The 15298-nt window shown below is 44.6% G+C and overlaps 1 protein-coding gene across 9 annotated transcripts in view; it reads left to right on the top strand.

Moving 5' to 3' along the window:
- Positions 1–15298, top strand: part of SEPTIN11 (septin 11) — a 118258-nt gene that overhangs the window by 19863 nt on the left and 83097 nt on the right. For 2 of the 9 annotated variants that reach the window (XM_012536880.3, XM_033406486.2), the window contains exon 1: positions 7964–8152. The exons of 6 other annotated variants lie outside the window; for them this stretch is intronic. In XM_012536880.3, coding sequence (XP_012392334.2) covers positions 8126–8152 — 27 coding nt within the window. In that variant the 5' untranslated portion in view covers positions 7964–8125. Of the gene's footprint in view, positions 1–7953; positions 8153–15298 lie in introns of those variants that run through there. One more of the 9 variants, XM_033406487.2, reaches the window with a different exon arrangement.

Here is a 15298-nt window from a genome sequence, read left to right as displayed (position 1 = left end):
ACTAAAGACTATCAGGCCCCACACCAGACCTACTGATTTTAGAATCTGCATTTTAACAGGATCTCCAAGTGATTCCTGTGTACTAAAATTCGAGAAGCACTGAAGTATAACAAATAAGGGATGGCAAGGCACCCAAAGACTAATAACATTTAGAAGTCATTGGGGACTTCCCTGGTGGCGCAGTGGTTAAGAATCTGCCTGCCAATGCAGGGGACATGGGTTCGAGCCCTGGTCCGGGAAGATCCCACATGCCGTGGAGCAACTAAGCCTGTACACCACAACTACTGAGCCTGCACTCTAGAGCCCGCGAGCCACAACTACTGATCCCACGTGCCACAACTACTGAAGCCCGCGTGCCTAGAGCCGGTGCTCTGCAACAAGAGAAGCCACCGCACTGAGAAGCCCACGCATCGCAACGAAGAGGAGCCCCCCTCTTGCCACACTAGAGAAAGTCCGTGTGCAGCAACAAAGACCCAACGCAGCCAAAAATAAATAAATACATACATTTATTAAAAAAAAAAGGAGTCATTACCACTCTTAGAACTGAAGGAACAAAGGGAGGAAACTGTGAGATTGGAACTGGTGAATATATTAAAAACCATTGAATTGTACACTTTAAATTGATAAACTGTACGGTATGTGAATCGTATTTCAATAAAACTATTAAAAAGGAAAAAAACCAAAAAAATACATGCAAAATCTGTATGCTGAAATCTCCAAAATATTAAAGAAAGCAAGCAGTGGAAATAAATGGAGTGATATATCATGTTCATGGACTGGAAGATTCGATAGTGTTAGGATGTTAATTCTCCCTAATGATTCTAAATCCCACTATGATTTTTTGGTATAAATTTACAAGCTTATTATAAAATGTACATGGAGAGGCAAAGGATTTCGATTAGCCAAAATAATTTTGAAAGAGAATAAAGTTGGAGAGTTCATTTTCCCTCATTTCAAGACCTATTAGAAAGCTACAGTAATCAAGGCAATGTGGTATTGGCAGAAGGATAGACACATTGACCAATAAACAGAAGAGTTCGGACAAGCACATATATACTTAAGCAATTTTTGACTGAAGTACAGAGGCAATTCAGTGGAGAAGGGATAATCTTTTCAACATGTGAAGCTGGAAAAACTGCATATGTGAAAAAATAAGCTTTCATCCTTATCTCACACCATATACAAAAATTAACTCAAAATAGATTATAGACATAAATGTAAAAACTAAAACTACAGACTTCTAGAAGAAAAACAGAGATTTGACACATTTCTTTATAGACACCAAAAGCACAATCCATGAAAGGAAACAAATCAATGTTATACTTCATCAAATAAAGATTTCTGCTCTTTTAAAAAATTCTAGTAAGAAAATGAAACGACAAACCTTAGAAATACATGTGAAATATATATCAAGCATCTATAAGAATAAATAATAAAAATAAACCAGTTTAAAAAACAGGCAAAAAATCACATAACCAAAGAGGTATATAAATGGCAGATAAGCAAATGAAAAGATTCTCAACACCATTAGTCACTGGAGAAATGCAAATTAAAACTACATTGAGGTACCACTGCAAAACTACTAGAATGACTAAAAAGTTAAAAATTGAATATACTTACTGCTGGTAGACAGCAGAACAACTGGAACCTCATATATCACCATAATGAATTTTAGAACATTTTTATCACTTAAAAAGAAATCCCATACCCCTTAGTTATTACTTCTGTACCACTTCATCCCACCTCAGTCCTGAGCAGCTAGCTGTTATTTTTTTCTGTATAGATTTGCCTATTCTAGACATATAAGATAAATAGAATGATATAAGAAGTGATCTTTTGTGGCTGGCTTCTTTCACATAGCATCATGTCTAAAAGATTCATCTATGTTGTACCATTTAACAGTATTTAACTCCTCTTTATGGTCAAACGATACTCCATTGAATGGATCTACCATATTTTATCTATTCGTCAGTTGATGGACAGTGGGATTATTTCCACCTTTTGGCTATTGTGAATACGTTTTTGTGTGGACATACGTTTTAAGTTCTCTTGGGTATATACCTAGGAGTGGCGTTGTGGAGTCATATGCTGACTCTATGTTCAACCGTTTGAGAAACTGCCAAACTGTTTTCCAAAGTGGCTGTGCTACTTGACATCCCCACCAACAGTGTACGAGGGATCTAATTTCTCCACATCCTTGATGAAACTTGTTACATGATTTTTTTTAAAGATTATAGCCGCCCTAGTGGATATTAAGTGGCATCTCTTTCTAATGATGTCAAGAGTCTTTTCATGATCTTTTACGGCCATTTGTACATCTTTTTGGACACATGTTTTTTTCAAATCCTTTAACCATTAAAAAATTATCTTTTATTGTTAAGTTGAAAGAGTTCTTTATATATTCTAGATACAAGTCTCTTATCAGATATATGATTTGCAAATATTTTTTCTTATTGTGTAGGTTGTCTTTTCACTTTTTTTGTGTCCTTGAAGCACAAAAGTTTTAAATTTTGGTAGTCTTTTGTTGCTTGTGCTTTTGATGTCACATCTAAAAATCTATTGCCAAATCCAACGTCATGAAAACTTAGCTCTATATTTTCTTCTAAGAGTTTTATATAGTTTTAGCTCTTACATTTAGATCTTTGACACATTTTGAAATAATTTTTGTATGTGGTAGGTGATAAGGATTGGAATTTATTCTATTGCATCTGCCTAGTTTCCCAGTACCATTTGTTAAAAAGATTATTCTTTCCCGCATTGAATGGCCTTGTCCAGTTGACCATAACACTTGAGTTTATTTCTGTCAATTCTATGCCATTGATCTTTATATCTATCCTTATGCCAGTACCACACTGCCTTGATTACTGTTGCTTTGTAGTAACATTTGAAATATGGAAGTGGGAGTCCAAGTTTTGACTATTCTGGGTCCCTAAAAGTTTATATGAATTTTAGAATCAGATTGGTTTCTACAAGTAAGCCAGCTAGGATTCTGATAGGGACTGTGATAAATCTGTAGATCAATATGGGGAGTACTGCCATATTAACAACGTTAAGTCTTCCTATCCATGAACATGAGATGTTTTTCCACTTACTTAGACTTTGAAAAATTTCTTCCAGCAATGTTTTTAATGGAAGTTTTGTACTTTTGTTAAATTTATTCCTTAATATTTCATTCTTTTTGATGTTATTGTAACTGAAATTGTTTTCTTAATTTCATTTTTGGATCGTTTATTGCAAGTGTGTAGAAAAACAACTGATTTTTGTGTAATGATTTTTTATCAATACAACCTTGTTGAATTCATATTAGTTCTAATGATTCTTTAGTGGATTTCATAGGATTTTCTATATACAAGTTTATGTGAATAGAGATAGTTTTACTTTTTCCTCTCCAATATGGATGTTTTAAAATATTAGAACATCTTTATATATTATGTTGCAGGAGGGGTTCAGGATCTGTTGTCAGTTATACTGTTTGAAATGAAAGTGGTAATGGCTTCTAACTTATTCCCTGTCTCTTATAGTGTTCCTAATTCATCATTTATCATTTTTTACTGGAATCAAGGTGATGTGTTAGTTAGGGTTGTTTGACTGCAAGTCACAGAAACAAGCAATAAAAATTGATTATGGAATGCATAAACTCTAACAATTTGTACTGACTTTGGGTCCTTAATTCAAGATTCAAACTTAACAGTGTCTGACTGACCAAGCTTAGATCACATGCTCTCTTGGATATACTTTGGTGGTAAGAGGAAGGATTTGATGGAAAGCAACTTTAGGAACCTCTCTTGTAGAGGCATTTACTTTCCATCAAGGTGGAACATTCGTTGGAAAATCTCCCCAAGCAAATTGGGGTTCCATTAAGAAGGGAACAGATCTGGCATAACTAACAATGTCAAATATTCAGTAGAGATCTTTTCTATTTTTTTTTTTTTTTGGCAGTTCGCGGGCCTCTCACTGTTGTGGCCTCTCCTGTTGCGGAGCAAAGGCTCCGGACGCGCAGGCTCAGCGGCCATGGCTCACGGGCCCAGCCGCTCCGCGGCATGTGGGATCTTCCCGGACCGGGGCACGAACCCGTGTCCCCTGCATCGGCAGGCAGACTCTCAACCACTGCGCCACCAGGGAAGCCCAGTAGAGATCTTAGTTCTAAAATGCAAATATATGGTTAACCTCCTTGGCTCTTCATTGCCCACAGGATCACATTCCAAATCCTTAGTAAGGCAATAAAGGCTTTTGGTAGCATAGCTCCTAGCCTCATCTCCATTCCAATGCAGCTCAACATTCATTGAATATATCAGACTTTGTGAAACACGATAAGATTATAAATGTCTCAAGGCAAGAGTGCTTATTCGCCTTGAGACATTTATAATCTTACTCATAATCTCTGTATGTTAGTATGATCATCTCTCAATTAATAACTTGTAATAATAGCTAGGGTGACCATAAGTCCTGGTTTTTGCCTATTGTCCTAGTGTAGTTACTAATGGCACCAATGCTCTTTTTCAGTCTCTAAAGTTTCTAAGTTTGGACAATAAGTTATAGGTCATTCTAATAATAGCATACCTATGTTTTCTCAGTTATCTCTGAGCAAAACAATTCTCTGATGGACTGAATCTGTTAAGGTTGAGATGGTACATTCCTATTGGATAATTTCAGTAGAGTTTAAGAAAAGGCTACTTGCAAAGGTGTGGGCAAAATGTAGAGAAACCACAAGGGGTTTACCCTAGAATAACCTAGAGTAACTGTGACCTTCAGATGTAGCCAGCCTGCAGTCATGCCATAGCAAGGGAGCCTTAGGGAATAAATACCCAGACTCTTTGTTGTATTGCTGTTGCTCCCCATTGCCTGAACTCAACTAACTGAATCTAAGGGAAAGAAAGCCGTTTAAGTTCAGGTTCTCCTGTGGGCAGGAACATGGATATCCTCCATCAGAACTCACGATCACTACCCTATTTTGCAGTAGGAAAAAATGAGATGAAGAAAGGCTCACATGCTCCATGTCACAAAGCTCATAAGTGATAATCTGGAGTCCAAGTGCTGTGTTCTCCCCACTCTACCAGGCTCCCTCTAAGGCTGCTACATGGTAGCAATGCCAAATGACCTATCCTTCCCATAGCATCATTACCTTTGAAATCACTGAATCTTTGCTCATTCTCTTCCCTTGTTTGGAATGTCTTCCTTGCTCTCGCCCCTCCTCCAACTCTTTGATGAAGCCTTTCCTGTTCTGACAGGGAGTGAATAGCTCCTTCTACTGTGCTTTGAAATCCCATAATTCATTCATCTTTTCTAAGATTTGGCCTATTTATTGGAGTTGTTTAAACATCTGTCTCTCAGCAGACTGTGTCAGAGAGGCATCCTCAGTAAAATTTTTTTTTAGCTCCTAGCGCAGTGCTGGGCAGAATTAAAAGGTAACCTAATCTCTTATTAATTCTACTAGGGAGGAGCTATTACTAAACAGGTTTTAAAGATGAGATAATTGAAGCACTGAAAGGTTAAGTAATTTGCCCAAGGTCACACAGCTGTGAAGTATCGATAGTAAAGCCAGGATTTTGAATCTAGGTAGTCTGGTTGTAGAATGATACTTAACTTCAAAATGAGAACTGAAATTCTGAAATAGCCTTCCTTGGTTGAAAGGATTTAAATTGTATATTTATTAAATACACACACACACACACACACACACACACACACACATATATATGCCTACCTGCCAAAAAAACAAGGAAGGGGGTAATTTAAGGCACTGCTTGCTCCTAGTCAGTGAAAAAAAATCAGGCAGAACCTGGGTAAACTGATGATTTTATCCTAAAAGGTTTTCCTCAAACAGATTAGATGTTGGAATAAGTGACTTTAAGCTTTGTGATAAGCATAAATAAAATAACCTACCAACAAAGGTAGGGAGTTCACATCCTTAAAAACTAATCAGCTGTTTTCAACCTAAGCATTTGCAAACAAAATAAGTAAATAAAATTAAAAACAATGAATGAAATCCTGCAGTCTGGTCTGGTCTATGTAACATAAAATGGAGAGTTGGTTTGTAACTGCCCTTATCCAGTTGGCAGCCTGTGGAGCTGTCTTTTCATAGGGTTTACCTGAGACCTCTTGTCCATGGGCAGTGCCGCTGTGTAATCCTCTCTCTGGGAGAAGGAAAAAAATGTCCATATACAGACAGCTGCAGACCGAAGTATTTCTTTCCCCCTCCCTTTACAAAGCACCCACGCACCTGGTAATCGTAACTCAACGCTTACAGAGTGCCTAATGCATGCTTGACGTAAAATGGTGGTCCTCGTCTTCAAAAGATTTGAAGTCTAGGGGTAGAAACTGGTCCAAACTGAAGAGGTTAGGGCTCTGAGGGTCTGGGCCACAGGCTGAAGAGCCCCTCATCTTTCTTTCACCGTGTACTTTCATCGTTTTCTCATTCCTGGCGGTCCCACCAGGATGCTGCGGGTGTAATTCATTTTGGGTGGCCTCTAGCCCCCTGACCCCTCCCGGGGCAACCCAGCGTCTGCCTCGCAGCAGCTGGATGCGCGCCCGGAGCCCACCCACCCTTAGCCAAAGGCGACGCGGCGCGCGTTTGAATCCTGCGACTCTTCGGGGGCAGAGACAGCAGGAGCGGCAGACGCAAGGCCTCGAGGAGCCTGGGTGCTTGAAGTCTCAGGTCAGGCTCTGAGGTGCCCCAGGCTAAAAGAGGTGGTTTGTCTGTCACCTAATTCAATAGGCCAGGGTTTTCCCTAAGGGCGCAATCCCGTGGGCTGATGACAGCCCTTCATCGCCTCACCACACCTTCCTTGCGCTTGGATCCAACTGGCTCCCGGCCCCCGACCGGGAACTATCCTCAATCACCTTGTCGTCGTGGACCCCTCCCTCCTCAACCCTAAGAGAGGCCGCGGGGATCGACAGCACCTCCCGCACACCTCACCGCCCAGCTCTTGCCGGGGTGCCGCGCCACCCGGCCTGCACCAGGACCCTGCCATTCTGCGCTCCACACAGACACGCAGCAACGCCCCCGACATCTGCGGGAAAAGTCCTTCCCCACCGCGGAGCAGTTTCCCATTCCCACGCGCTCGGAGTCGCACAGACTGGCGCCGTCGCCGCGCCCCACAGCCGCAGGCCCGCGCGCCCGCCTACGGGTCGTCCGGTCAGTCTCCAGCGATCAAAAAGAGTAGTCGGCGGAGCTCTCACGTGTGCCCAGCTCTCGGGTTACAGCCGAGGGAGGCCTCGGCCCCCACGCTCTAGGGCAGTCAACAGCTGCTTTAATTCTCCGGCGGGGGCGTCCTTTTCCTCCTCTGCGGCAGGCTAAGGTTAGTCGTCCGCCGCAGCAACTTCTACCGCCTCTTCCTCTCCACTGTGGTCGCCTACCCGGCCGCACGCTACAGTAACAGCTTCCAGCTCTCTGCCTTTTAATCTTTCCCTTAGGAAGAGAAGAATTGTGGAGGGGAACTCTCCCTCGCGGGGGTCGGCCCAGCCCGCCTCGGTCGCCCACCGCTCTCCCTAGTGGCCCGCTCCCCTTCCAAGCCGGTTCCTCCGGTTGGGGCGTGCTTGCCTGGGGCTAACTTTCCGCGAGATGCTGTCCCCGTGGACCTGTCTCGCCCGTGTCCGGTCTCCCTCTCCGCAGCCGCTCCAGCTACCAGCTTGGCGAAGCGCGTGGCGGGACCCGGGGCTGGGACCTCCGCGCCCAGGCTTTTACTCGGACTCCAGCACTTGGTGGAACGGGGGTGGCGGCCGGCCCACAGGCTGGGGGCTTTCGGTGGCACGGGAGACGGTCATTTCGGGACCGCCCGCTACATTTGATGAGGGCGAGCTCTGCAGCCTGGGCCTGCGGACCAGGGCTGGAGGCCCGCCCCTCTACCATCTTCCCTCCCACCGCCTCAGCCCGGGCGCGCAGGCTCACACCCCTTCCTGGGGAAGCAAATGGTCCCTTCCAGGCGGGTGGCCATGTTGTTCTAATAAAGCGGGAGGGGCGGCGGCGTGGGGAGGGGGGAGCAGATGCCGCTGGTTGCGCGCGGGAGCCGGGCGCTAGCAGAGCGCAGCCGCGAGGGAGGCGCGGGGGAGGCGAGCGGGAGCCCGAGCCCAAGCAGCAGCTAGTGTTGGCGGAGGGCACCCGGGCGCAGCTGGAGCAGCAGCCGCGATGGCCGTGGCCGTGGGGAGACCATCTGTGAGTGCTGGGGCCTCGCTTCCCTCGGCCGCTTCTCCTCCGGCGCTGGGGGTGTTCCCGCTTGCGGGCGGGGGCCGGCGGGGAATACTGGGGGCCGGGAGCGGGGGCCTCGGGACGGCTGCGGCGGTAGCTGTGGGTGTGTGCATGAATTTGGGCGCGTGTCTGGGGCTGAGGGGAGGGCGAGGATCCCCGCGGCTCGGCTACTACGTGATGCAACAGTGTATCGCCTCGTCGCGCCCCGATTCCCGGGATGTGGGAGAAAAAGGACCCCTCGCCTATTTTTTCTTCAAGAGGATCCTTTTGGCCACGGTGTTTCTCGGCTGCCTCCTTCTCCCCGCGCACACCTTTCCCCTCGTGACAGTCGAGAAAGGCGCCGGGTGCGGGGGGGGGGCTGTTTCCTCCCGGCTCCCCCGCGCCGAGGGGCGACCAGGGCGTGGGAATTGTTAACCCAAGCGTTGTGTCACGCGGTTGTAGAAGCGGGTCAAAAATGAAGGGGTGGGATTGCTGGGTCGTATGGTAGTTCTATTTTTAGTTTTTTAAGGGACCTCCATACTGTTTTCCATAGTGGCTGTATCAATTTACATTCCCACCAACAGTGCAAGAGGGTTCCCTTTTCTCCACTCCCTCTCCAGCATTTATTGTTTGTGGACTTTTTGATGCTGGCCATTCTGACCGGTGTGAGGTGATACCTTATTGTAGTTTTGATTTGCACTTCTCTAATGATTAGTGATGTTGAGCATCCTTTCATGTGTTAAAAAAAAATTAAAAAGGGGTGGGATTTCCGTGGTGGCTTCCCCTGTGCACTGTGAGATCCCGGACACCCTCAGGCACCCACGCTGGTGACCGGGCCCTGCCCAGGATGTGGACAAAAGCCTTAGATACACAAAGTTTTCAAAGGGCCCCGTTGTCGGGGTGGGTGGAAGTTTAAAAATGCTCTGCGGTTGGAAGGTCGGGGGCGGCGGGCCGGAGAGGCGGGCGCGCGAGGAAGAGGAAGGGGTGGCGGGTGCGTGGAGAATCGGGTGCCCCGGGACGGGGTGAGGGAGACGGGGAGGGAGGGAGGGGGATGCTTAGTCCCCGAGTTTGCCGGCGGGGCAGGGGCCGCGCCTCCGGCGGTGCAAAGCTCATTCAGCGACTCTGGACCCGGCCCGAGGGCAGCCGGACTTAAAGGGTGCGGTTTCAGCCGGGGCTCTGCATCCCGGGTGAAAGGCGGAGGCCAGGGGCGGCGGCGGCCTTCCCTTTTTACTGAAAGGAGCAGAGCCGGTGGGGAAAGGCGGAGTCCTCTTTCTTTCTCTTTCCTCTTTCCTTTGTCACTGTTCAAAGTCACTTTCGCCCCACGGGCTTTGTGGGCTCCTTGAGCGAGTTTCTTCCCGCTCTACCACCTCCTTTTCTTTTCCTCTTCTTCCCCTTCCCACAACTGTGTAGCTGCAGGTGGTGGCTTGAGAGATTTTGCAGGTACAGACCAAAGTCTCGCGGAGATACTGGAAGCTCTGCAAGCCCAGAAATGCAAATTGCAAGACTGTGCTCTCAAACCCGCAGCCCTTCTCCCAACTCTTCCTCCAGATACAGTCGCTTTTTGCACCCCTCCCCCATAATTAGCGGAGTCCTTCAGCGTGCTCTAACCCGGTTTGGTGGTTCAGCTGCCGCGATGTTTTCAAAGACGTTCTCCACCGTCAGAAGGTGTGCAGTGGTCATATTGAAGTGTAACTGTGGGTCTTTTAGGTAGTTTAAACTCTAATATTTAATGACAAACACTTAAGAATTCAGGTCTCCTCTTGATAATTAGTGGTCATATATTGTTGTTACTGCGGGAAGTTGCATAGTCTCTGGGCTGATCCCTTTATTTTTCTGGTGAGAATATTGAGGTCCAGAGAGGTCAAGTTTATCTGGTTAAATTACTACTCCCACCCCCCTACCCCACCCCCCTTCCCCAACACACACACACACACACACACACACACACACACACACACACATTTACAGAGCACAGATTCAGATAAATAACAATATCTGCTTTAGATAATTGGACAGTGGCTATATGCAAATGTTCTGTGTGTGTGTGGGCAGGGTGTCTTTCAGTAACACCTATTGCTGGTGCATTCTTGAGGCATGGGGGAGGTGGAAGAAATAATTTGCTGCACATTTTCTATAAATTAGTTCATATATGTCAGTTAAATAGGAACAGTATGTGGATTTAAGATTTAGTTGTGTGGCCACAATCATGTCCAACACCAGGTCTGCCAACCAGATGTGAGCTTAATTCCACAGAATTCTTGTGTAAGACCTCTCTCATTCAAAAAATAGAGGCGATTTTACAAAGTGTGTGTGTACAGAGGAGGTAACTGCTTTCTCTGCACATTCCCTGTTGTCATTAGAATTAAGATTAAGTTACTTACAGTTTGGAAACAGAAGACTGTTTTTTCTTTGGACCGAGTTGTAGGGGTGATCAGGAGTTGACTACAAAGTTAAAAAGTCTTTTCAGACATTTTCCAAGGAGTTGTTGAACTGTTTCACTTTGTTCATTCGGTTCCTGTTTTAAGTGTAGTGTTTGCAGTTAGGTCTTCAAAACAACCCCAGTGAATGCAGAAGATTCTCCAAACCCAGGCCCAGGATCTCTACACAGAATCCTTCATGGTAGAAATCGCTGCCCCTCCTTTTCCCGTATCTATTCTACCATTTGAACAAAAGAAAGGAAGGATGTGTTGATAGAAAAGAATCACTCCAAAGTTGATTGTGAATGGAGTTTCCCTAGTTACTCCTTTAGAATTAGATTTTTTTTGTTTAGGAAAACGTGAACATATCTCCTTCCCCTACAAACTGCGTCTCTCATTCAGATTGAAGAAAAAGTTCAACCAGAATAACTTGCCCTCAACTTTAGACAGACATTCTTGAACTTGAACCTCTGAGTGTGATACCTCAGGTACATATGACATTTCACTGGGCAAAAATCCTTATATATCAAATGCAGTATTTTCTATCTTATGACGTGGTTATCTTCAGTTATAACCATTTTAACTTCAAGGCTAAATTCAGACGTTTCTTAAATGGATTTGTTGTTGGCTGGGAAACAGAAGCTTCAGTCTGGTGTGATACTGTTTATTTCCATTTTAATCTCGACCCCTAGCTTCTCCATTTTCCCAGGAGTGGGTTTTGGACTTGGCTCCCAGAAGCCCCTGAAGCACATCTGCTGTTTCCAGAGTGTGAGTGATGATTAGCAAGAGCATTTCTCCCCTAGGGATGTGTGCACATTACGGATGAGTTAGTATTTTGGCATCCAAGTCCCAGGGCCGCTATTATCTTTGTTTTAATCAGAGCATGGTCATTTACTCTACCTGGGAACAGGCTTTAAGTAGCTGATCCTCTCTTTTAAGGAGTGGTGTTCATCAAGTTATAAGGTCTGGGGGTTTAAAGGGACTTGAGAGGTCATTTGGTTCAGCCTCCTCCCCAATGCAGAAAGAAATATTTTCTACATTATCCCTAATAGAAGTGTTTAAGTCTTTCCAGTGGTGGAGATTCCCCTATGATATCGTTCAAGAAACAAGTTTAATTATCCTTTTATCCACTGCGCCGAAAGGAATGGAAATCCAAGTTCATTCATTAGCTTATTTAACACTATTTATCGAGCACCTCCTGTGTGCCAGGTACTGTTCTAGGTGCCAGGGCTACAGTAGTGGACAGCAGAGAAATTCCTTCTTACCTGGAGCTTTTATTTTCTGAGAGATTTAGTGTCCGTGTGTATTACAAAAACAAACTTCAATAGCGTATGTAAGCCATTTCGGGAGAAAGGAAATTATGTGTCTATTGCTGAGTCAACAGCTATGATGCAGGTTAAAGGATCTTATCTATTCGAGGATCATTATAGGCAGTTCCTAAAGATATGGTCTGTCTTCAGCAGGAGGGTGAGGACTGACAACGAAATGTCATTTTCCCTTGTTGTAAAATTGCCATTTCTATGACTTGAGGATGTGGCCCCTACATGGAGGGCTGTGGCTTTTGGACCTGGAGAAGGATTAAATCTTTTGAAAGCTGTAGATGATTTCTCTGTCTTCTAAAGTATCTTCTTTAAAAATGATGTGTCTACATCACGATGAAAAACTGACCCAAGGGATTGATTAAAAGATGAAAACAATACTCATATCCCATCGTCCTGATGTAACAGTTCTTAGATGATTCTCATCAACTTTTTGAGGTTTACAGCAGGAAGCATAACCCATACCATATAAACTGCTACTAAGAAGCCAAACTGTGTGCCCGGGAGTACTCTGTCTGACTATTTGGACATTTGTATAACCGAGGAAACAGATGCTTAGTGCTTTCATAGGGGCCCCGCTATGTCTGTGTCCAGACAAAGGAATGAATGATTTGGATGCGTGCTTTGATTGATTACCAACAGACCCAGTGTTTATTACACTGATGATGCCACAGCTGATGATGACTTCGGATTTAGGCTCCCTGCGGAGCAAGCTACAATCAGGGTTTTCTGTGCCTGTGTTTGTCTTTATAGGACCTTAAACTTGGTTGGGGGGGAGGGTAGGGGCTGCTCTTGGATTTTATCATTTATTGGGAACTGTCTTTCCTCGCCTTAGCTAAACTGTCTCAACTGGGGTCAGCCAAGCTGAACGATTATTTAAACAAAGACCCAGTAGATCTAAAGCTTCAGTCCTTTTTCCCAAAGAGAACTACTTTACAATATAATTGATACCCCCTTTGTTTTGTTTTTTTTTTAGTTTGTTTGTCTTAATCCAGATTGACAGAAAACCCCCTTTCAACTAAACAATACCTCTCCTATCCGCTCAGGCCTTCTGGCAGCCCATCAATGCGGCTGCTGTTGAACATAAAAACAAGACTTGGGCTAAGGTGAAACAGACAGATTTCTAAAAAGAATGCTGGTGATCTAAAAATCAAGTTTGCATTGTCTCACGCCTGGCCTGAGGGAGAAATCAGGAGTCTGTTGCCTGATATGACCAGAGCCAAGGCATTAGAAACACCTTTTCAGGATCCGTGCTAGTGAGGGTGAGCGCATCGCTCAAGTCAAAGGATGCAGAAAGTTGAGTTGTGTGGATGCGTTCGGTCCACCTGCTGCACTAGGACCCTGTGGGTTGGAGGGTGATGTGTTGACTCAGGGGCCAGGCTGGGGTGGAGAGGTAGGAATGGCTTCATGCTCCAAAAGAACATCTTTGGTATCCAACAAGGGGGAGCTTGGTTCCTGCTTTTTTTTTTTTTTTAATTTTTAAAATTGTTGTGAAAATATACCTAACATAAAATGTGTCTGTTGTTTGTTTTTTTTTCCACACACACACACTGTATTTTATTTTTACAAGAGATAAATAAACTGACACCAAGCATTGTAAATGGGTGACCACAACAAAAGCAACAATGATTGCAATTACCAAACACGAAACACACTCATACTATGTCATAATATTGACATTCAGTCCAGGAATCCTCCACGGTAACAGCTCCTTTACTTTGCAGTGAAAATTGATTTGTATATTTTTTGCCTCTGAGTCCTTGTGGAGTTGTGTCTGTTTTTGATAATTAAGTAACATTCCTTTGGGAAGAATTTATGATTTTCTTACTTTCAAATTCTTTTTTCTTGTAGAAGTAGAATTACAATAATATAGATAGGTTAGAAATGGAAAAACAGAACAACTGTCAACACCCTAATGCATCAGTAGTCATTCTTGGCTTCCTAATCCATCTGCTTTATCAGATACATCTTGTGCACTTTCTTTGTGTAGGTGCTGAGGTCATGACGTAAGTCCTTGAGATGCCGTCCCCGATGCTCATCAAATTTCTCTGAAGGATGAGCAAGCACTAGGTCTCAGCAAGGAAAGTGAGGTGGGGCGGTGGCTAGGGAAAAGTGTTCCAAGCCAAGGGAATAGCATGTGCAAAGCTCTGAGGTGAGGCAGAGCCTCTTAAGGGAATCCAGTGTAGCAGGGACATCAGCATTCATGATGGCTTAGAGTGGATGGACGTGAGGCCGAGAAGGTGGTGGGAAGAGACCACATCACTTTTGCAGTTCATTCTTCAAGACACGGGTACTTACTACATAGCTCTTTAAATATTTTATACGCTATCCACCCGACCCACAACGTAGGATATCCCAGATTCTTAGACTTGGTTGATGGAAGACACTGAAAATCTTCAGAGCACTAATTCTTCAGGTTTCAGGGGAGGCTCGGGGAGTTGATTTCTTTCATGGCCAAATCAAGCCCTCAAAGAACAGAGGAAGTAAAGACTGAGGAAGGGCACAGAGAGGAGTGACAACATCACCAGGCCTTCCTCTGTCTAGTTTTCTGTATGGAGCTCTTCCTCAAGATATAGAACTAAGAGTCTTACTTCCTTACACACCAAAGCAATTGAGTCCTGAAGGGTGGGGTGGAATGCTAGGACTCCTCCCACCTTGGACTGCAAGTGTCAGTTGGTGTTGTCCATAAAGAAAACTAAAAACCCACTGGATCCTATGAAAACAGGAGGAGAGTCTTTTAAAAGCCAGGGTTCTGTTAAGACTTAATCCTTTTTCATTCATCTTCCTTTGTGTACCGTCTTCATGCCAATATAAACTTCATGAATCTCATTAAGGATGCCCATTAAATTTACTCAGACCTGCTGTTGGAAGGAAAAGGCTTGACTCCCAGCTTCTTTGTCAGGTATAGGAAACCTGTGCAGCGTCTTGATTTTTAAGTGTTTTCTATTTAAATTACTGTCAAGACAATGATCTCTCTTGATCCTCACAAAATTTCTGAGAAGTAATATAGGCAAGAAAACTGAGGCACAAAGAAGTTGTCACTTATCTAGTCAGTTATCTAGTCAGCCAGTTAGTGGGAGAGCTTGGCTTTGGAACCAGCAGTTCTTAGACCAGTGTGCATACAGACCTACCATTTGTATTGGTCAGTTAGACTAGATTATGTTGAGGTAACAAATTGGTCCCAGGATCCCAGGCTTACACAGCAAAGGTTTATTTCTCACACAGGGTCCTTGTCTGTTCCATCCTCTGAGATCCGCTCCATGCTGAATTCACCCTAGGACCCAGGCTGAGGGAACGTTCTGTCCTCTCTCTGGACATTGCCAATCTGGTGGCAGAGGAAGAAGAGGCCTGCTGAACCCTGAACTGACTTTTCAAGCTCTTGGGTGGGTCACTTGCAC

This window comes from Orcinus orca, chromosome 4 (assembly GCF_937001465.1).
Source record: "Orcinus orca chromosome 4, mOrcOrc1.1, whole genome shotgun sequence".
In the NCBI taxonomy this organism is placed as follows: domain Eukaryota; kingdom Metazoa; phylum Chordata; class Mammalia; order Artiodactyla; family Delphinidae; genus Orcinus; species Orcinus orca.
This window is presented reverse-complemented; position numbering and strand designations above follow the sequence as displayed.